Genomic DNA, 22,611 nt, shown 5'->3' on the forward strand with positions numbered 1-22,611 from the left:
TATGAGATAAGTCTGAAAAAACTAGACATCCATTTCTTGCCAAAGATGAGCACCATTATGGAATGATACCATTTTGGAAAGAGAGGACCGAAGGAGGGAGAAACAGTAGAGGAGTTTGTCTCTGAGCTGCGGCTACATGCAAGTTTGGGGGAGCCTGTGAGGAGCGGATACGTGACCAATTTCTCTTAACTTGTAAGACTGAGCGTGTACGTGAGGAGTTATGACTAAAATATGACCCGCCCCTTGGGGAAGTACTCATTGTGGTGAAACAAGTCGAACACATGATGCAATGTGTAAGTGAAATAAAGCAGGCTAGCGAAGGAAAAGCCAAAGTGAGTGAAGTTTCTGTGGAGAGTGAAACTGTGCTTGCAGTCAAAGGGCTAAAAAAAAGGAACAGCAAGAGGTTAAGGGGAGTTGGGGTTTCAAAGGAAACTGTTACAGGTGTGGCAAACAGGGTCACTTGGCGAATGTCAGGGACTGCCCCGCCCTAAAAACAGCTTGCAAAAAGTGTGGAAGGAGGGGACACTTCAGACAATGCTGCAGAAGCAATGCTAATTACAGGAAACAGAAGAGGGAGGGCACTAGCCATGTCTGTGATGAGATAGTGTTCAGGTTCAGGGTGAGTCGGTGAGCAATCCGAAGGATTTTATAGCTGTGGAAGAGACAAAAATTGAGGCGATGTTTGATTCATGTTCCAAACTGACAATTCTATCCGCAGAAGACTTTGAGAAAGTGACAAAAGGTAAATTGACGCGGCAGAGAATGGATGTAACACCGGGAGGTTATGGTGGGCAGCCCATACAAATGAAGGGTTACTTCTCGGGCACGGTAGGCCACAGGGACAGGTTGGCGGTCGTAAAGATTTGTGTGTCCTAGAAAGGGGACAACATCCTCGGATGGCAGGCCCAAAAAGACTTTGACATTTATGTCAATCCTAACAAGAATCCCCAGATATTAGTACAGGAGGTGTGGAAAACCCAGAAGGGGATAGAGGAAGAGTTGAAAGAGTTCTTCACAGAGAAATTAGAATGCCTCAGAAACTATGCCCACAGAATAAAACTCTAAATTCCAAGCCCGTCTGAGGCAAGTTTAGGAATCTGCCAATTTCCATATAGGAGGCTGTGAGGGAGGAGTTGGAGAAGTTATGCAGGTTGAAGGTGACCGAACCAGTAGAGGCCACTGAGTGGTTGGCGCCCATTGTTGCAGCCAAGAAGGGAGATGGTACAGTGCGCTTGTGCATTGATCTTAGAGTGTTGAACAAGGGTCATAGTTGATAAGTACCCCCTGCCGAACATTTCGCGGATGATGAGCACGTTAGAGGGGGCAAAGGTATTCAGAATCCACACTGGATCTGACCTCAGCTTACTACCAAGTCTGACTCACAAGAACTCACAGCCTTCATTACGCCCATGGGAAGCATACAAATTCAAGCGGATGACGTTTGTACTAGTATTCAAACAATTGAGGCCTCACCTATATGCAAACGCATCCATATGTAGGACCAAGAGATAGGGACTGCTTGTTAGTGACACTCCCCAGGATATGTCTAATAACATAAATCCATAGGTCAAGATGCGTACTTCTTCAATATAAAATCACACAAGACCACATAGAATTCACCCAGGAAAAGGTGTGAAAAATAGAGAGAGTACCTCATGGTAGAACAACCCGAGGGGGTTCCCGGTTAGCAGTGCCGGTATACCCACTTCTCATCATTGGCCACTCTCTCTATGTGAAAAGACATAGCACTCCTCTTCCTCCTCCCATGCCTCGGCCCCGCCCCTCCCCACATCGCTGCCTCACAGCCGCCAATGAAAAATAAAATGATGCGCCAACATAGTTTTATTTTTCATTTGCTGTCCCTGAGCCAAGCAGTGGGGCAATGCTCCTCCTCCATTGCGGAAGAGCAGCCGCTGGGTGTTGCACAGATTGTTTGACAGACTCTAAATGACATTGTGTCAGATGCAGAGAATGTGATTACACGTTGCTGTAGCATGCAAATACCGAAATTATGTGCTTTGTTTTATTATTTTAAATGAAGGGAAACTTCAAGAACCAGGTGGAGGTGATCTGTAGTACATTTGAGCTTCTGAAGAAGTTTCTGGACAAGGAAGAGCAACAACTTCTGAGCAAACTCGAAAACGAACATAAAGAAAATATGAAGAACATTCAAGAGAAACTGAGTGAGCTTGAGAAGCAACAATCCACCCACCAGGAGCTGATCACAGAGATCGAGGGGAAGTGTCAGCAGCCGGATGTTGAGCTACTGAAGGTGAGAGTTAAATGTCTGTGTAACTAGAGGGAGGAAACGGCAACATGTGGATCTACTGAAATATTTTATTGAAACTTCATTTAATTTTTTTCATGCGCTTTTCAGCACTGCTTGAGATTCTCGTAAAATTGCACTGGGAGGGACGAAAACCAGTATCTCGTTTGGGCAGGGAAGTTGGGAAATCATCTGGAGTTGATTTGCTTTCCCCTGCCTTGTATTGCACTAAATGACATAACCTACTGCATCACTTACCTTTTTACCTTCTACACATGAACTAATATATTTATTACAGCCATGCTTTATTACTTTTTGAAAATTTGTATTTATCCTCCCCACTCGGAAACTGTTTTTATAGTTCCTAATTTTACTGGAGCAATAAACATGTCAGTTTAGGGGTGTGACTACATTATCTGTTTGAGCTAAAAGAGAACCAATAGCTATACAAGCTGATCCATGGATTTATTTAATTTTTTTTAAATGGAAGGGGATGTTAAGTCCATTCCCCGATTTCTCTTTGATCGGTCTTTGTCCTATAAAGAAATATGCATACTAATTGAAAGCTGATCCCATACACCGTCACTCTGGAAGACAGCTTGCATTTGGCAATCTATTTTATGTCAGCACAACTTGTGATTCATGTGATTTATTTTTAGATGTAAAAGTGCTCTGCCTTAACGTTCTGTCACCTATCATACTATCTTTCCTTCCTCCTTTGAACAAGTCTGTGCTATCAGTCACTTTGTTGGGATGTGTAAGTCCTCTGCATGGCTCTGGAAAAATCACGACCATGCCGTAGATGTTTTTATGAATGACCCTGCATAGATCCTCCGCCCCGTGAGTTCAAGAGTCCTGCAGGACGACTGAGGATCCATTTCAGTGACACAGCTCTGAGGTGGGGGTGGCCGTGCAATGATAGTGAAAAAGACCGGCCTTTTTACTTGTGTACTGAGAGAACCAACGTCTGACTATCTCATATTCTATAGGGCTGGGGGGTATTGGCGTAACGCCACTAAGCGGAATTATGGAAAAAAAAGTTGGATAACGAGTGCACGTCCGGAGGGTCCGTGGTCCCTCGTGCCTGGGCTGGCTCCCCGATCTCACCGGCCTGGCTGGATTGAGAAGCGGGGACCGGCCCTGGGGCCTGGATTTCTGTCAGGGCCTGGGGTGTGGGAGCCCCCGTCCTGCGGCCTGCCAAGGGTCCATCTGCCCGGGACAAGGGTCCCTGGTGCAAAGCCCCGGAGCCCTGCAAGGGCATGCGGGAGCCCTACCGTTATGGCTTGGCTCGGGGCGAGCAGATGGGCGTCCTTTCGGTCCCGGCTATCTGGTCGCACCTCTACCTTCAGCCATCTGGTCGCATGCAATGTTTTCCAATGGGGCGACCAGATGCCTCTCTGATCCCAGCCAGGGCTCCAGGGTTTGCAGTTCTCTACCAGGTACCAGATGGGTTATGGCCGGACAACACCTCCCCTCCGTCTGGGAGCTCCCTCCTCCGGCCCATGGCGTGGCAGAGTGCCGGGATAGGCTCCATCGGTCCTGGGCAATCCTTCCCCTGGGTGTGCGGGCCCGAGAGCTCCTGCGGGCCTCCCCGTGCCCGAGCCCCTAGGAAGCGGAGCCCCCGAGCCCTGTTAGGGCAGGCGGGAGCCCAACTGCGAAAGCTCTGGGAGTCCTTTCGGTCCCGGCCATCTGGTCGCACCTTTCCCCTCTGCCATCTGGTCGCACGCAATGCTTTCCAATGGGGCTTCCAGATGGCCGGGCCGCCTTGGGAAGTCCCGATGGGGGCTCAGTTGCCTCTTCGATCCCAGCCAGGGCTCCAGGAGGCCGGGCGGGCCCGTCCGTGCCTAGGGTCCCCTGAGTCTGTGTGCGCACGGGTTTCTCAGAAAGAGGGGTAGCCATCCAATGGATTACTAGGGGCAGGTTATGCCGGGACACCCCTCCGGGCTGGCGGTTCCCAGCCGGGGACCAGATGGGCTGGGCCCGGGCAACATCTCCTAGGCATCGGGGGCTCCCTCCTCCGGCCCTCGGCGTGGGAAAGTGCCCGGGATGGGCTCCATGGGTCCTGGGCAGTCCTCCCCAAGAGCTCCGGCGGTCCACCCCGTACCGGAGGCCCAGCCAGGGTTCCCGGCTGGGAACCGCCAGCCCGGGAGGGGTGTCCCGAATACCCTGCCCTTGGTAATCCAGAGGAAGGCTACCCCTCTTTCTGGGAACCTGTGCGCGCACAGAGACTCAATGGACCCTAGGCACAGACCCGCCAGGCCTCCTGGAGCACTGGCTGGGATCGAAGGAAGCGGAGTCCCCGAGCCCTGCACGGACAGGCGGGAGCCCAACCATGAAGGCTCGGGCGGGCAGATGGGAAGCCTTTCGGTCCCGGACATCTGGTCACACCTTTCCCCTCGGGCATCTGGTTGCACGCAATGCTTTCCAATGGGGCGACCAGACGGCTGGGCTGCCCTGGAAGTCCCAACGAGGGCTCATTTGCCTCCCCGATCCCAGCCAGGGCTCAGGTGGTCGGGCGCCTCCGCTCCTCGGTTCCTCTCCGCCACTCGATGCGCATGGGTTACCAGAAATGGGGGTAGCTTTCCACCGGATTACAAGGGGCACGGAATGCCGGAACACCTTCTCGGGCTGGCGGTTCTTTGCCATTGACCAGATGGGCTATGCGTAGATGTGCTCCATGGGTCCTCGGCAGTCCACCCCCAGGCGTCTAGGCCAGAGAGCTCCGGCGGTCCTCCCCGTTCCCGAGGCCCAGCCGGTGTCCCTGAGCCCCCCCCCCCCACCCCGGAAGGGGAGACAGCGGGCACCTGCAAGGGCAGGCGGGAACCCAACCGCGAAGACGCAGGGGGCGGGCAGCCATCTGGTCGCACCTTTTCCCCTCTGCCATCTCATCGCATGCATTGCTTTCCAATGGGGCGACCAGATGGCCGGGCTGCTCTGAAAGTCCAGATGAGGGCTCATTTGCCTTCCCGATCCCAGCCAGGGCTCCAGGAGGTCAGGCACGTCTGCGCCACGGATCCCCTGAGTCTTGCGGTGCACATGGGTTACCAGAAAGGGCGGTAGCCTTCCTCTGAATTACTAGGGTCAGGGTACTCCGGAACCCCTCTCGTCCAAGTGGTCCTCAGGAGGCAGCTGGACGGGCCAGGATGCTGCCCCAGCCCAGGGTCCGTCCCCGGGCCTGCCGCCTGGAAGGCTGCAGCGGATTAGGTCCTGTGGGCACGGTAGCCTTCCCCTGCTTGGGTGGGTTCAGGGGCTCCCAGGGGCCCCGGGGAGGGTGGCCTCCCCAACCCGGGCTCTGTCCTCAATACTGCTGCATGGCAGGGTTTCCTGAGACTGGGTCCCGTGGAGGCTTCCCCTGCGCCTCTGGCCTGGGAGCCCCGGCTGGGTCCAGGGGCCCCACTGGGCCCCAGGTTGGTGCTCCGGCCCTGGGCCCCGCCCCCCGGCCTGCCGCTCCGTCAATGGCCCGGGACGGGGTTCCATTGTGCACGGGGAGCCTCCCCTTGCTTGGCTGGGTGCAGGAGCTCCAGCCGGGGCCCCGGGGAGGGCAGCCTCCCCACCCTGGGCACTGTCCTCGGTCCTGCTGCGTGACAGGGTGCACGGGACGGTGTCCGGCCGGCCTGGGGAGGCTACCCCTGCGCATCTGGACCTGGGACCCCGGCTGGGTCATTCTATCAGCCACCATTGAGTGAACCACTGTAGCTGCGCCACTATGTAGTATTAATCCAATTCAGGTACTACTAGTTCTCCTTTCCCACCCCCCAACAGAGCGTTTCAAGGTCACCAGTGCCACTCTCCGCCAGATCGTGCTCCAAATAAAGGCGATAATCAGCGAATCCAGGTCCATGAACATAGCGCTGGGAATCCACAGGGGTAGGACAGCAAAGAAGCATAGTAGTCCAGGGAGTGCCACCATCTTAAAAAGAGCTATGTGCCCCGCTACTGACAATGAGAGCATCTTACAAAAATCAACACTCTCCTGGAGGGATCGGACAGCCCACCACATTCCCCTCTAACAGGTCCGTTGTGTCATGGAATATTTTTACCCCTAGATTTGCAGGCATCTGGGTTCCCATTTCAGCGCTCTCGGCATCTCTGGGGGCCGATTGTCCGCATTTGCTGTGAACCGTCGTGATTCCTGCCAACTCACCCCCAAGCCAGATAACGATCCAAATCTATCCAGCAGCCTCATCGCCCCCACTACGTCCATCAGCACCCCAAAGACATAACAACAAATCATCAGAGTATACAGCAATGTGATAGGTCGGCCCCTGACCTCTAGTCTCCAGTAATGGTCTCCAGTATTGAAGCTGGAATAATGACAGTGGGCAGCCCTGTCTGGTTCCCCGGCTCACAACATACCCCTCAAAGTTCATTCTGCCAGTTTTTACTCCAGCTGCAGCGTCTGTACATAACAGCGTGGTCCAGACTATGAAGCCCCTACCCGATCGTAATTTCCCAATCACTCCCCCTCTAAGCTATCCAAAGCTTTTATATGTCAACCGCAAATATCATGGCCACTCCCCGAAGGTTACAGCCGCAAGCAACGTCAACAGCCTCCGTATGTTTTGCGCTGTTGCTTTGTCTGGGTCGACCAGTCCAGTCCTGCAGGGGAGACGTCTAGTAACTGCGACCAGACTGAGGATTTTATAATCTATGTTAAGTATCGACAATGGTCGATATGCTTCACAATCATGAGGCGGTCTGCCCTGTTTTAGTAACAAAGTGGAGTTCAACCGGTTTCGACAGGTGCCCAGAATCCCTTGCTGCCCTATACAGTTCAACTAACTTGGGAGCCAGTATTTCTTTGTATGTGAGATAAAAATTCAACAGGGAACCCCTTTGTCTCCTGTGTTTGCCTCCGTGCCACGTCCTTCAGTGCTGCCCTTATTTCTTGCAGCGTTATGTCGCATACTAAGACTTGAGCCACCTCTTGTGAGAGCCAGCATATCTAGTGGGTCTAGAAAATAGTTTGTGACTCTAATAGGGTGTGTGGAGCCACTCGCATATAAATGGGAGTAATATTCCTTGAAGATATCATTAATGTCAGTCTATCTAAAGAGCCTTTCCCCTAAGTCTGTCTCCAGCTCGACTATCACTGTTCCTAGCTGAGACGGATTGGCGAGCCAGGCTAGGAGCGAGCCAGCTATGTCCCACTCAGCGTGTGCTCAGGTCATATATTCCCTGTGGTTGAAACATCCAAGTTTCTCTATCAGACCCACTAGGTTTTCCCTGGAATTTATCAGGGCCTGCTGCAGTTCTGGGTGGCCTGGTCTTCGCTATTCTACCTCCCTCAGTACTGATTCCAGAGTAACCAACTCATTAGGCAAAGCATGTCTGACACTCCCTGTTTCTGCAATGCACCTCCGTATAATCACTACTTTGAAAGTGTCCCATCCCAGCTGCAGGGTGGAGGCTGTGCCAATATGGTCGTCAAAATCTTGTCTGATACTATCCCGAATTGTGGATTGCAAGACTGGGTCATCCAAGGACTCCGGTTTCCGTTTCTACATAAGGATACAGGGTGGAGTCTACTCCCAGCTCAGATACAATAGTACTGGATTACAGCCCTTGCTAAGTATTCAATATTGTGTATTGTCCCATGCACATCATGGAAACAAAGGAAGGTGCCCAAGCGCACATGTAGCTCATGGAGGCTTGAAAAGGAGGAGTAATACCTGGTCGGCGGGTGGGTGCAGCGCCATGAGTTTACCAGTCATCATTCGGTCTGCCACCCAGCAGACACATGGGCCGCCCTACTGACTGGGCAGTCTCCCAATGGGGGATGGCACCTATCCAGTGCAGGGTCAGCCAAACTGTAATAATCCTCCTCCCCATGAGGGCCAGCTGCACTAGGTGGGTTGCCAGTCCCCGAGGTAATTCCTCTAGGAATGCTTCTATCCACGTTTGGGTCATAAACATTAATCACTGCCAGGTCTCATGTGGCTAAGAGCTTCATCGCCACTATGCATCGGCCTGCCAGGTCCCCCAGTTTTGTTGGAAGGGCACTCCGGGATGCACCCATACAAGCACTCCCTTTGCAAATGCAGAGTATGTAGTGTAGAAGGCCTGGCTCTGTCATCTCCTCTACAGCGAAGAGCCGTAAGCTGTAATGTGTGTTTCCTGTAAGAGGGTTATATGGACCCCCCTCCTCTTAAGATAGAAAAACACTGTGTCTCTTATTCCCCTGTATGTTCCAGGATAGGAACTTCTATGTAATGGAGGTCTCCATTGAAAATACGCTTGCAACACAGCTTGTATCCACATTATAGTGCTGGCCCTGCTGCATAACTCACACTCCCTGGGCTGGGGCTTACTTAGTAAACCTCTGGGACCCAGCTCGAGTAAAAACAGCAAACAACAATCAACCCAACTCCACATCCCATGACAAGAGGCAGCATCCCCGATCCAAAATCTCGCTTTCCAACTAATCACTCAAGGGTGTATATACGCGTAACTCTCAAAGAAGGGTGTGCTAGTCCTAGCCTCCTACGCCAGGCCGCCCACCATCCAGCAGCGTGTAGCGAACATTGGCAGGCTGCTGAGGGGATCCAGGAACCCTCCAAAGTGTCCGCGGGGCATCTGAATGATGACCCCTCCTCCCCCATTGACTTGCGCCATGAAAGCGTGGAGTATCCATGCTACAGGAGTTCATCAGTCGTTCTTGGCATCACCACAGGCAGCACAGTATCAGAGCCCATTGAGGAGTTGGGTGTGTGGGCGGAGACTAAGTCCAGAGGGGGGTGGGGGGGGGGGGGGTGGCTTGCTTCTGATTTACTCGTCGTTGCCACCACCGCGCCTAGCTGCTCTGATGTAGCTCTGCGTTCTACGCCTTGACTTGGTTCATATCCATTTCCTCCATGGAGGCACCTGGCTATTCTCAGGTGGTGGGTGTTGATTAATCCACTCCCAAATCTCCTGTGCTGTCAGGAAGAACTGTGCCTCAGTCGTCGTCGTCATTCTCAGTCTGTGGGGAACAACATTTCATAGCTAAATCCCAACTGCCGGAGGAGCCTCTTAACCTCTAGACATGTGAGCCTCTGTCTTTGGACCTCTTTAGTGAATTTCGGGAACAGCATGACCTTGCTTTTACCCACTTACAGCTCTCTGCAGGATCAGGCTTGTTGTAGGATGTGACCTCGGTCTTTATAATGAAACAGTTTGGCCACGACAGGCAGAGGCAGCACCCCCAGGGTGGAGGTCGTGCCAGGACCCTGTGTGCTCTCCCTAGAGCAAAGAATGACGAGAGACCCTCTGGTGCAACCTTGTCTTTCAACCAATTTTCAAGGAAACTCAGCATGTGATCCCCCTCTGTGAGTTCAGAAAGGCCCATCAGTCTGCTGTTCCAGTTTTTTGGATCCGCTGCTGTGAATTCCAAGGTCTTGACCCTATACTCCATGGAGGCGAGGTGTTCCTCCAGCATTGCCACCTCTGCAGGGACCTCAACCAGTGGACCGTTGTAACTCCTTCTGCAAGGAGCCTATGGTCATCTCTCCGGATCCCCAGATTTTAGATTCCAGTGCCTCCCTAGAGTCCGTTATGGCTTGCAAAGTGTCATTCTGTGTGGTGCCTTTGGAGGACCCCGGCTGCGACGCTGGTGGCCCCTCACCACGCACTCCTGAGGGCACCACTCCGGTGTCTGTTTTCTTTATTTGGGGGCCTTACCCATGGTTATGCTAGTCAGGTCGCACCGTAGTGTAGCAACACTGCTTCGCCCCTCCTTCCCCTGGAGGGAGCTGAGGAGCAAGAAGGGGGTGCGAGAAAACAGGGCACCACTCTTGGGTCCCAGTATCCTACCAATAACAATTCACATGTTGCAACGCTGTCATATGTCCCCTGTCCTGAACAATCAGTGTAATGTCAGAGACCGTCGAAGCAGGTGCAATCTTGCTGCTGCAGGACCTGTGCGCCATGGGGTATTCTCCAAGGAACCCCCTCCTCTTTAACCACGGCTCGATATCAGCACTTGTTCCTCTCTTCCACACATTAGATCACTCGCCTTTACCTAGTCAAAACTATTTCATACCCTGAGGTCTCTCTGGCCATGTAGTTTTCTCTGGAGTGATCGCCAGTAAGAAAGGCACCCATGTCTGCCATAACCTCTGCAAGGTCCACAGCGCCACAGGTCACAGATTCAATCCATCTATGTGGGGCCCAGTCTCCGCGTTGGCCACTCCCTATTCTGATGTAAAGTCTGACACGGTTTACAGGTTTTGCTTATGGCTAAAAGCTCACATCAAGACCTTAGGTACTGTGTGGCCCTGTAAGGTCTGCCTTAATCCCCAAAGATGATTAGCTAAGGGTTATCAGCTACTACCAGACTTTTCATATAGATCTGCTATGTCATGCATTCGTTTTTTCATGGCGACTAGGATCCCTAATTTTGTGTACTGCTTATCTTGGGTAGGGTGGGATGGGGTGGGGGAGGGGTTGGTGTTTCCAGTCTTCTGCGGTTATTTGTCTATTGGCAGTCGTAACTTGGTAGGCCAGTATGCTACCCCATGTCTTTGGCCCATGCATCTATTTTTCTACCCTGTGACATATGCTAATAATGAAGTTATCACAAAGGGTCCCATGAACGGATAGGTTCTCGCTCTGGAAGGCGTCTCCGTAACCATTAAAAGATTCTGTTTCATTCAGGTGTCAGGACCAGATTAAGACCTTTCCCTTTGCAATTTTTGTAAATTATCTTTTGTAAATGTTGTGCCAAGATGATCCTTCATGGGTTAGTAATAATATAACATAACCGTTCAGTGTGTGTTATGTACTGTTATTGTTCATTCAGTCACAATCCACATCCTTGGCTGGTGGCTCGATACGGGTTAATGTGTCTTCCTATCTGTCAGAGAAACCTCTTGTCCTCCAATTGCAGCTCAATGTCTCTTCACAAATTAAATCAATGCTCAGTGTTGTGGGGGATGAATATTTATCTTCTTTGTCTCTTTTCTTCCCTAGGAGGTGAAGATCATCTTGAACAGGTACATTCTCTTCCTCTCATGTGCTCAAGGCTTGTCTTTGTTCCTGCTTGATATTTTTTCCCCACTACCTTGTTATGGTATACGTTTCACCAAAACATGTTATATTATGTAATGTTGTTGAAGTTTATACCACACACAGATACTCCTAGGCTGGAAATAAAAGCGTTTAGAACAGGAGTTTTAAGCTGTTTTTTAAACTGACCCAGATCCTGGATGCTACTCGGAGAAAAGGGCAGGGAATTCCTATCCGTGGCTGCCTAATGAGAGACCTGCCCCCCTTTCTTTGTAGGTGCGCACGGGGTATCTGTGCCAGAAGCTGGGATGCCGACCCGAGGTGTCTGGTAGGCGTGTAAAATGCAAAGCGCTTCCTAAAATATTCCGGCCCCCCAGCGTGCAGGGCATGGTGTGCGATAACCAGGGCATTTAACTTTACACGTTTCATGACAGGCAGCCAGTGCAGCATACGCAGGTGTTGTTTGACATTGTTTCTAATAGGAATGTTGAATAAAAGTCTAGCCGCCGCATTCTGGATCACCTGCAGTGTTGAGAGTGTCTGGGAGGCCAATATACAAAGCATTGGTGTAGTCGATGCAAGATAGACTCAGGTGCTCGGGTCACTTTTTCCTTCGCTGTTCTAGGGAGCAGTGGAAGTTTCAAGCAGCCGATCCGGAGGGCTCTGCCCCACTCAGATGCTTATTCAAAATTCTCTGGGTCAAGCACCAGGTCACTTCTGACCAATGAGAGCAGGACAACTCCTCATAGTTATGACCACATTCTGTAGAGTGTGGCATTAGTTTGTCCCAGAGTGCATCATTCTTCCAAATCCATAATGGCCGATTTTCCAGCACGGAGGTAAGAGCTGGCTAAACACAACCCCTGGGATGGCTTATTTTCATGGACTCTCCCCTTACCATCTGCACATACCTTCCTTACGCCTAGCCCTGACTCTGGGTCAAGAATGTCGGAGTGAAACTGGAACCCGGGCCTCCCCTCTGCCTTTGAAGAGGATGGTTTACGACTCCACTCCCTGGGCTGGCATTCCTATAGACCAGCACACGGCCCTCCCAGCAGAGTGATTAACCGGAGGGGTTCCTTACCAACTCTAAAGCAGCCTGGCTAATCCACTTGACTCTGACCAATAAGGGCAGACCACTGGAAGGCTGAATTTGGACTTACAAACAAGAAAGTCTTATAACTTCTTGTATGTATACTTTAGGAGAAATTCAACAATATGATATTGTTGGATTTACTACTACCATTCTGGGAAGTCTTTGAATGGTCCGGCTAGTCTTCTCCTATCAATATTTATGAATCCATAACTTCCTACCATGTTAACCTATGGGCCATGGGGTTTCCAATGGGGAAAATGACTTGGGACAGTTTTCTAGCTCCAGGGCTTAAAAAAACATAAGTATTTCCCTAATTTCTACAGGACCCCCACCTCCTGTGCAACTAGGGGAGACTTCAGGGTTTCTGAATCTGCAGAAATATTGCAGATCATCCTTACCCAATTCTTCTAGGATCAAAGTCGAATTTGAGCAGCTCTTTAATACAATGTGGGGAGTGAAATGTAAAATTTCACTTTACCCAGGCATATAAAAACTCATTTTATAAGGGTGCTCCTTATAGATAACTGACCCCCCACCCCTGGGATACCTAGGGGTGACCCTGGGGGTCCTTAATATGCAAGAACATTGTAGGTTTTTCATTTTTAAGAGCCCCTACCCCCAAAGTCGAGTTTGGGCACAATTTGAGGTTTAAAAGCTGTCCTGGTAACCAGTGCTGCTTTTAAACTGACCTCAGGCTTCAGCACTGAAAACATGCTAGTGCAGAAAATCTGCTGGCCTCTAAACTGCCATGCCCCAGGATACTGGAGACTTCTAGGTAGTTTCAATCCCCTGCCCTAATACATACCAGGGTCTTATGGGGTAGGTCATGCCAATTACAGGGGTACCCCACCATAGTGTACGTTGGGTGTCTAAACTGTATTCTGATGTGTTCTTTTTAGCTTGGCCCTGGGCCTGGTTAAACAGAGCCTAGGGTCAGTCAGAGTCAGTTACCACAAGTTCCAGTCAGCAAAAAGTTGGGGGTGGGGGGAGCCCAGGGCACAGGATGACTTTGCAACACAGAGGAAATGGATGTGCTGGTTTTCTACAGTACCAAACGGATGTGGCCTGGCCTCATGACTCATTGAATGTGTGGGTTTAAATGTGTAATACACTTTTACCAATGTATAGGGTTCAAGAAAGTAACCATAAGTCGTCAGGTAGTTCATGAGTATAAGTTCATGTGAGACCGTGTTAACTGCAGTCCCCAATCATTGGACCAAAACTGGGCATGGTACAATATATGAACATACATGAAGGTAATAATAATGTATTATGGAAAGAAGGAAATGTTTCCTTTATTTTTATGTTTAATGACCAATGGTCTAAATAAACATTACCTTTAACTGAAGTACAGGAAGGTAGTTGTAGCCAATTCGGTAGAATTCTGATGTCTTTTGCGAAGCCAGATGGAGTTAACACTCACCACTTGTATCTGCTGTGACCTGTAGGTCACAAGTTAGATCTGGGGCAAGACAAACTCACCCATCTTTCTGAAAGTCAATAAATGTAAAACCATTATAGTGGGCAGGGCAGCACATGTATTTTTGCCATGCTTAGATATGGCAGATGTTTGAGTGATGGTTTATCATGACTTCAGTATATAGGTAGTCAATGATGGGGTAGGCTTCTGAACATCAAATATTGTGTGTTGCAAGTCCATATCTACCTGTATAAATTCGATCTTGTTGGTTGAATCGCAGCTGTGATTCAATGGCATTACGTTGCCCAAAACTGCAGAGTAAAAACTTTACGAATCAGAGTTATAAACAAAACAGAAATGTTCAGTATATAACACCATATAAAAAAAGATTATCCAGCGCCCTATGTATGTTCTATAAAGTCAGTGTTGGCATAACATTGCCAGCTTTAACACTGTTAGCGCCCTGTGCGACAATGTTTGTTGCCCCCCCCCCCATTGACCACCTCTGCCACGGATTCCCTCACTGGCACCCTTTACCAGTGCCCCTCAAGTTTCCATAGCCACGGTCTCTCAAATTCAAATAGCTTCAAAGCACCACCCATACCAGTAAGGTATCAAAGCACTTTACATCACACACACATTGCACAGAGACAATCATAGGTATGTAAATCAGTGTATAGGAAATGTTACATCAGATAGCACTACAAAGTGTAGTGTAGGAGGGACATGTCCACAATACTGGTAGGCAATATAGTTTGAGTCCTTATTCTGGAAAACCCAATTCAGGATATAAAACATAACACCATTGTCAGAGGTTCTTTCTTCAATAAGAATTGTTTTCTACCTAAATGAACCCTTTTGACAAGATTAGAATAGAGAAAGACTGCGAAAAAGACATGTAGCTCTAACATTGCAGTTTGCATGCAACTCTTTGATGACGGTTAATAAATAGCTCAATGTTCTATATAAGGATTTTCATTTATAAACTGTAGTAACAAAAGGCTCTCTCTTGCAAAAGCAGTAGCTCGCTGACCTATTTACATTATGTGCACTTTGTGATCTTCATGGTACACGTTCTTAGCAGCAGGTATTTTAACCCTGCGCAATACCTTAAAATGAGTCAAAGCTTTTTTTTATCACATTAGGTCAGCCAACAGCTGCTTTGGCAAGCCAGATGTAGAAAGAGGAACTGGTTCGGTCACCCAATGCTTCATAGAAATCGGGGTTGCGGAAATGGTGCTAGTTCAAAGAAAGCCTCCCTTTGCTGTGTGGGGCACTTACATTCCCTATTGCCACCTCTGTAAACAAGTGGCCTTCGCGATACCAAGGCTGCTGTCCCTTAGCACCCTGGAAGATATGTCATCAACCCGGCTGGAACTAACCTGGCTTCCATGCAACACAGGTCAGGCAAATGCGGATGAGGGACCATTCCATCCACCCCACTATGCCACCTACTGTGTGATGTTTCCCATTCACAATCACATATTTAAAGACTTTTTCAGAATCTCCTCTTTTTACGAGTTTTATCAAAATGAGGGAAGAGGAATAGCTGTCCTATCAGTTCCCCAGGACTAGGCAAATTTAATCAAAAGTGGATAGGACACTTGTGACCACTTGTACCAAGAGATATGTATTGAAAAACCCTCATAAACGTTGTGTATTTCGAGAAGCGGTATATCTTGTTCACCGCCCCACACAGACGTTATGGCAACAGTCATAGGGTTTGACAATTAGTATCTTGCCAGCCTCACCTGAGGCAATCTCTGGTTTTTCGTGGCAGTATCCAGAGATAAGTCGTGTCACCCCACTGGAAGGTAGAGATAAAATAGTCTCCAAGCGACTAACTACTATTTATTCATATCGCTGGACAACTAGTTTAAAAGGTTTTGTAGGTATGCTCTGAGGATAATTAGGAATCCTTAGCATATATCATTTAGACAAAAAAACGTCAACATGTTTCTGCTCTCTTGGCCCGTGGGTCTAGGAGCATTCGTCAGGACATATAAACAAACAAGTGTAAAAAATACTTTCACTATTTGTGACGTAAATGGGTCATCTCAACATAATAGTCTTACCCACTATGGTTCATAAGGGTCACCTGGAAGGATGGAAGAAAGAGGGGGTGACTTGTGGCACATTAACAAATTAATGTTAATAATTGTGGTCATTGTGAAGGATGGCAAGCTAGAACCAGACTGTTTCTCTGTAAGGTATGAGTTTGTTTCATATGATTGAAGGGTATATCTAGTCGATTTAAGTTTTTTGAGGAAGTAGGTAACAGTCCGAAATTAACATTTGTTTAGTAACATGTTGAATTCAGTGGGCACAACGTTGACAGTGGGGATTTTGTATGCTTACATTAAGTGTAACCGTTTGGATTATTACTGATTCGATGTATTCTAAGAATGTATAGGCTAACTGAGATGTTTTATAACTTACAGATAAACCCCTGACGAAGAGCCGGGATGGCTCGAAATGCATTGGGTACAAATGGGCATAAATAGTCAACTCTAGAGGAACTTTTACGTTTCTGTCCGCGCTTTAGGACAAGGCTTCATGCATACCTACAGCAGTTAAAGGATATAAAGTATTCGTAATGATCTTACATGTAACGGACCAACAATTGGAATTTAGTGAACAATTTGGAACAATAAAGCATCTTGATGAAACGGATTAAATGTGGCAGTCTTTTGTCATATATTTAACTTAAGCTGTGCGTCTGGACAGGGGCATCAACATGCCCCCCCTTCAAAATAATTGTGGTCAAACATACATTGTGTTATCAAAATCTAAGCTCATTTTGAGAAATTTTGTAGAAAATTGTGAGGAAACATTCAACAGAGGAGGCATTTATGGCGAGTTAAAAAGTGGCGATATTTAGAGACTAGCGTGCAAGCAACATCTTAATTCTCTGATGTCTAGGCAGTAAGTTGAAAAATTATTGTACTGCTGAAGAGTGATAATATAAGGTAAATATCATTAGTACTGAAAACTTAGCGCAACGATGTAAAACATGTATATGGACATGCAAAATAAGTCATACCTCTAGATTAGGTGTACGTGGTATGAACCTAGAAGGAAACGAAGGAAGGATATAGCTGATACAACCCTCTTGTCTTAATGGAATTGAACGTAGTGCAAGGGTACCTCATGTGAGGTCTTACCTGAAGATAATTTCAAAATTGTTCCCTCAGAGGGTACGGACACTCGTCCCAGGCTATAATGACATCAATATTAGATTACAAAAAAGTCAATGTCTACCAGTGTTTTGTAAAGCGGGCAGTGAGGGGAACTCACCCGTTTAGGAAGCGTGTTCCGCTTCTTGTGCTGGCTCTGCCCCCTGGACGCCCGGAGCACGCTTCCGATGGAGTTTTCTATGGTACTGGCCATGGAAGTAGAAAGGGGGTTATTTGTTTACAGAGATCGAGCGATGGGGCTGTTTTAGTGCAATTATCATGTCACTTTTACCAACTTCAAAAATTGTAATTTTTTTTTTAAAAAGTGATGATAATATGGGTAAACTCACAGAAGCGTGACTATGGACTCATGGTGCAGTAAAAAATTCAGTTTATCCAAGCAAGGGACTTGGAATTAACGTGCAAAGTGGTGCCATGGAATTTCATCGTTCAGTCCATATTTGTTAGTTTTGAGACGATCTACCCAACGTTGTTCCTTTTCATAGAGTACCTTCTCAACATTGGGGGTCAATTCTGATATTTTTTCCAGAACAGTCCATTTCAGTTCTTCGATACTGTGCTTTTGCTCTATGAAGTGTGAGCAGAGCTTTGTTGTGTTTTTTTGGAGGCGAATGTTGCTTTTATGTTCCCCTATTCGCAGTTTAACCTTTCTGCAGGTCATCCCAATATACTTTTTTCCGCATGGACATGTAACCATATAGATCACATGAGATGAATTGCAGTTACTGTGTTGTCTATGTGTCCATTTGAATGTTGGGGATAATTGCAAAGTTTTAGATATGGTCGTTGATTTACAGGCCAGACATGACCCACATGGATAATGTCCTGTCACGGGGGTCATGTGAACGTTTCTCCAGAATCGATTGTCTAGGGCGAGTGTGGACCAGAAGGTCTCGTAAGTTTTTTGTTCGTTTGTTGGCAAAGCGTGGTTTTGGCCAATTGAATTTTCCAGTGTTCACAATGTGCCAGTTTTTCTGAATTAGCTTGTTCACTTGATATGATGCAGGGCCGAACGTTATCACGCAGGTCATGAGGTCCTCATTTTCCGTTTTGTCATAAGTGTTAAAAGATTATCTCTAGGTTGATTCATGGCTCTTTTTCGGCATTTAGATATGGTTGATGCTTTATATTGCCTTTCTTGTAGTCTAGCACTGAGATCATTCGATTGTATCTGATAATCAGTTTTCTGAATACAATTCCTTTTGAGACGTAGAAACGGACTATATGGTAGGTTGTCTCTTAACGGTTGAGGATGGTAACTTTTATAAGACAATAAACTGTTCTTAGCAGTTGGTTTCCTGAAGGTTTTGGTCTCAATTTTATTTTCTTTTGAGTATATAGTCAGATCTAGAAAATCAATGCCTCCTTTATCAGCTGTATACGTGAAGCGAAGCCAAGGGTCACGTGTGTTAAGCCATTCCACGAATATATTCAGGTCGTGATCATTGTGCCAAATCAGGAGAACATCATCGATATAACGTTTCCAGTAGAGTATACTGGAAACGTAAGGATTAGCTGGTGTCAGGACATTTTTGGTTTCAAAGTTACTCACATAGAGTCCTGCCACCGAGGGGGCAAAAGCACTCCCCATTGAAGTGCCATGGCTCTGTAAAAACAACTGATCTTCATATTCAAAATAATTTTCAGTAAGTGCCATCCGGCAACATTCAAGGACAAAGTGTCTCGGTGTCCTAAAATCCCAGTTTTCCATAAAGAGGACGTCTTCCAGCATTTCTAGTGTCTCTTTTTGGGGTAGGCTCGTGTATAGGGATTCTACATCAAGCCCCACTAGGAGCATGGAAGAGGGATCAAAAAATTTGTCTTTTAGTTGGTTTAACAAATCCTTGGTATCTTGTAAATAGGCAGGGGTTTTTTGAACTAATGGTTGAAGAAATTGATCCGCAAATTTGGAAAGGGGTTCCAAAACTGATCCAATACCCGAAACTATCGGGCGACCCGGTGGAGGGACTCTATTCTTGTGTGTTTTGGGTAAGGAATAGAAATATGGTATCTTCGGACTGTTTGTCATCAGGAACTCAGCTTCTTTTTTGCTTATCCAAGCATTAGTTTTGGCTTCATAAACCATCATTGCGATTGTGGTTTTTAGTCTTGGTGTTGGGTCCGTAATAATTTTAGTATAGAATTTTGTATCTGCCAATAGTTCAAGACATTGGGCTCTGTAACCTTCTTTTCTCAGAATGACTACTCCACCGCCCTTATCCGCGGGCTTTATGACAATGTCTTCATTAGTCTGCAGTTCTTCTAAGGCTTTTCTTTCCGATCTGGTCAGATTTTGGAAAGGTTTTTTGACATTGCATTCGATGTTATCAATTCCTGTGAGGATGGCCTGTTCGAAGGTTTGTATCTCAACTGGTACCATGCTGATCAGTGGAGTGAAAGTCGACTTTTTTCGAAGGTTAGTGTCTCCAACATCAGTAGGTGGTGAGGACTCAGAGAAATGTGCTTTCAATTTGAGTGAGCGACAGAATTCCGACAATTGTGGAGTGGTGTGGCTCACTGGTTAGAGGCGGCAGACCCGGAAGCAGAGGACGGCCCGGGACCAGGGTTCGATTCCCGACGCGGCAGAGTCGTGGACCAGGGTCAGCGGGCTCGATAATTCTCGCCTCGGTGCCTACTCCATTCAGGGACCACACTCGGCAACTCTGGGCGTTAGCTTGCCTCATCTTCACAACGGCCCCCCAGACCGCCGGGGATGCTTGGTCGCACCTTAGAGATACCCATTAGGGACCATCTCTCAGGGTGAGCCAGGACGGGTTCCCCAGTGGTCGAAGCGTGGAGATACTCCTCCGGGAGTCGATTCCTAGCGCTATATAAACCCGCAATTAAATTAAATTAATTCACATTTTAATCTGAAAAGGTCAAGATTAGGAGTAGGTACGTAGCCAAGTCCTTTATTGAGGACATTTTCTTGTTCCTTGGATAGAGTCACTGAGCTCAGATTCACTATCAGTGACTCGTTTTGCTGGTTCCTGGCTTCGCTGTTGTCATGCTCCTTGTTTGAACATTCGGCTGTTGGTCTTGCCACAATATGTTTCTTCTTCTTCCTCTTTGGTTCTGGCCCCTCAATAAAAAAGAATCCTGGTTTTGGTTATTGATCCCTTGTAGTGGCATACCCATCATATTCTGCATCTGATGAGGTCCTTGATTGTACGGATTCATCCACCCAGAGTATGGTTGCATATAAGGTTGGAAGAATTGCATTGGGGGGCCCATAAACCGTTGTCTAGGCCATCTGTTGCCTCTTCTCTGTGGTCGAGATCGATATTGTCCTCTCCCTCTTTTATGGCCCGAATCTTCGGATCCTGTTTCCGATCCTCCAGAAGAATCCCATCCATCGGAATCATTATCTGTATTGAGATCAGTTGTCTTGTAATCAGTTTTGGTATAAGGATGCATTTTTTCATGACTGAACTTTTTGATGTCTTTACTTAGTTTTTGTAATTTATTTTGCATCAGAAATTCTTGACTGTCTGATATCTCTTTATTTAATTCCTCTAATCTTTTTTTATAAACTGCTGGTTGTATACCCTTTTTCAATTCAGCTTCACAGGCTTGTATCTGTGTTAGTAGAGCTTCAGATAGTCTCTTAGCAGTTTTTACTATCAACACCAGATAGTCGAGGGTGCATTTCCAAGAAATTGCAGACCAATCTCGTCTAAAAGCTAAGTCATGGAGAAAAATTCTTGGTGCGTTAGTGATCCAGAGGCCTCGTGGTGCTATTTTTGAGCGTAGATATTCTGTCATAATGATCCCGTGAATGGCAATCCTTATTTGTTCTTGTTTCTTTGCTGTGAGGCTATCCCAATCGTCGGTCTGAGCCAGAGCTTGAACTAGATCTGTATTTTGAATTAGAGATTGAGCCGCTAAAATCTCGCTGATATCGCTCCCCGTGAAACTCAAGCCACTCATATCTTCCATATTGAGTATCCAAAAGATGTCTTGTTTTCTTGACGAAAGTCAGAGACACTTTTCCCGCAGCTGTACGCTGCTTAATATGAGTTTTATCAAAATGAGGAAAGAGGAATAGCTGTCTTATCAGTTCCCCAGGACTAGGCAAATTTAATCAAAAGTGGATAGGACACTTGTGACCACTTGTACCAAGAGATATGTATTGAAAAACCCTCATAAACGTTGTGTATTTCGAGAAGCGGTATATCTTGTTCTCTCAGAGAATTAAGATGTTGCTTGCACGCTAGTCTCTAAATATCGCCACTTTTTAACTCGCCATAAATGCCTCCTCTGTTGAATGTTTCCTCACAATTTTCTACAAAATTTCTCAAATTGAGCTTAGATTTTGATAACACAATGTATGTTTGACCACGATTATTAACATTAATTTGTTAATGTGCCACAAGTCACTCCCTCTTTCTTCCATCCTTCCAGGTGACCCTTATGAACCATAGTGGGTAAGACTATTATGTTGAGATGACCCATTTACGTCACAAATAGTGAAAGTATTTTTTACACTTTGTTTGTTTGTTTATATGTCCTGACGAATGCTCCTAGACCCACGGGCCAAGAGAGCAGAAACATGTTGACGTTTTTTTGTCTAAATGATGTATGCTAAGGATTCCTAATTATCCTCAGAGCATACCCACAAAACCTTTTAAACTAGTTGTCCAGCGATATGAATAAATAGTAGTTAGTCGCTTGGAGACTATTTTATCTCTACCTTCCAGTGGGGTGACACGACTTATCTCTAGATACTGCCACGAAAAAACAGAGATTGCCTCGGGTGAGGCTGGCAAGATACTAATTGTCAAACCCTATGACTGTTGCCATAACGTCTGTGTGGGGCGGAGAACAAGATATACCGCTTCTCGAAATACACAACGTTTATGAGGGTTTTTCAATACATATCTCTTGGTACAAGTGGTCACAAGTGTCCTACCCACTTTTGATTAAATTCTCCTCTTTTTACAACAAAGCATTTGCAATTCTTATTAGTCCCAATATCACTAGATATCCAATCAATTATCTTATGTTGAACAAAACCGATGCTAACTAGCACTTTCAAAGCCAATAGGTCCGCTTTAAGTGCATGTGCTCATAGTGTAATATGGTTGGATGAAAACACATATAAAAGCATCCAAATGCTTGTTACACGCCATGCCGTGCCAAGCTCAGTATTCTGCTAATATGTTTTTGTGCCACACCCTTAATTACACGTCAAGTCGCTTGTCAAGACTTCTTACTTACTCCTATCAGCCACACCCCTGTTAGAGACCATCCACCTTTTTCATCCCACTTGCGGTAAACCAAGATACGCAGGGCGGAAGCAAAGCCAAAACAGTAAATCGATTGCACTTAGAAGACCAAAGCAAACAAACACATTCCCAATTATTATAAACAACAACATGTTTCAACATAGCGCTCCATACCGCACGCGTGCCGTTTCTAAGCGCTGTAACATCTGTTAATAGTACCCAATGTATAGCACTTAAGCCCGCATAAACATACCTTCTTATTGTGGAGAAATGGTCGTCTTCTTACTTCTTTCTCATGAAGAATGTGCACATCCGTAACACGATTTTTCAAAACTTCCACTGGACAAACCTCCAGTCTCTTTCAAGGAAGAAGACTATTCAGCTGTTAGCTTAACATTTTAATTGATGCCAGGAACGCG

At 47.0% G+C, this 22,611-nt stretch overlaps 1 protein-coding gene across 1 annotated transcript in view; it reads left to right on the forward strand.

Moving 5' to 3' along the window:
* The window catches only part of LOC147717722 (E3 ubiquitin-protein ligase TRIM39-like), a 254,681-nt gene that overhangs the window by 59,036 nt on the left and 173,034 nt on the right, over positions 1–22,611 (forward strand). The window contains exons 3-4 of the mRNA XM_086924504.1: positions 2,042–2,272; positions 11,216–11,238. Of these exons, the coding sequence (XP_086780630.1) occupies positions 2,042–2,272; positions 11,216–11,238 (254 nt within the window). The remainder of the gene's footprint in view (positions 1–2,041; positions 2,273–11,215; positions 11,239–22,611) is intronic.

This window comes from Lissotriton vulgaris, chromosome 5, assembly GCF_964263255.1.
Source record: "Lissotriton vulgaris chromosome 5, aLisVul1.2, whole genome shotgun sequence".
Classification (NCBI taxonomy): Eukaryota; Metazoa; Chordata; class Amphibia; order Caudata; family Salamandridae; genus Lissotriton; species Lissotriton vulgaris.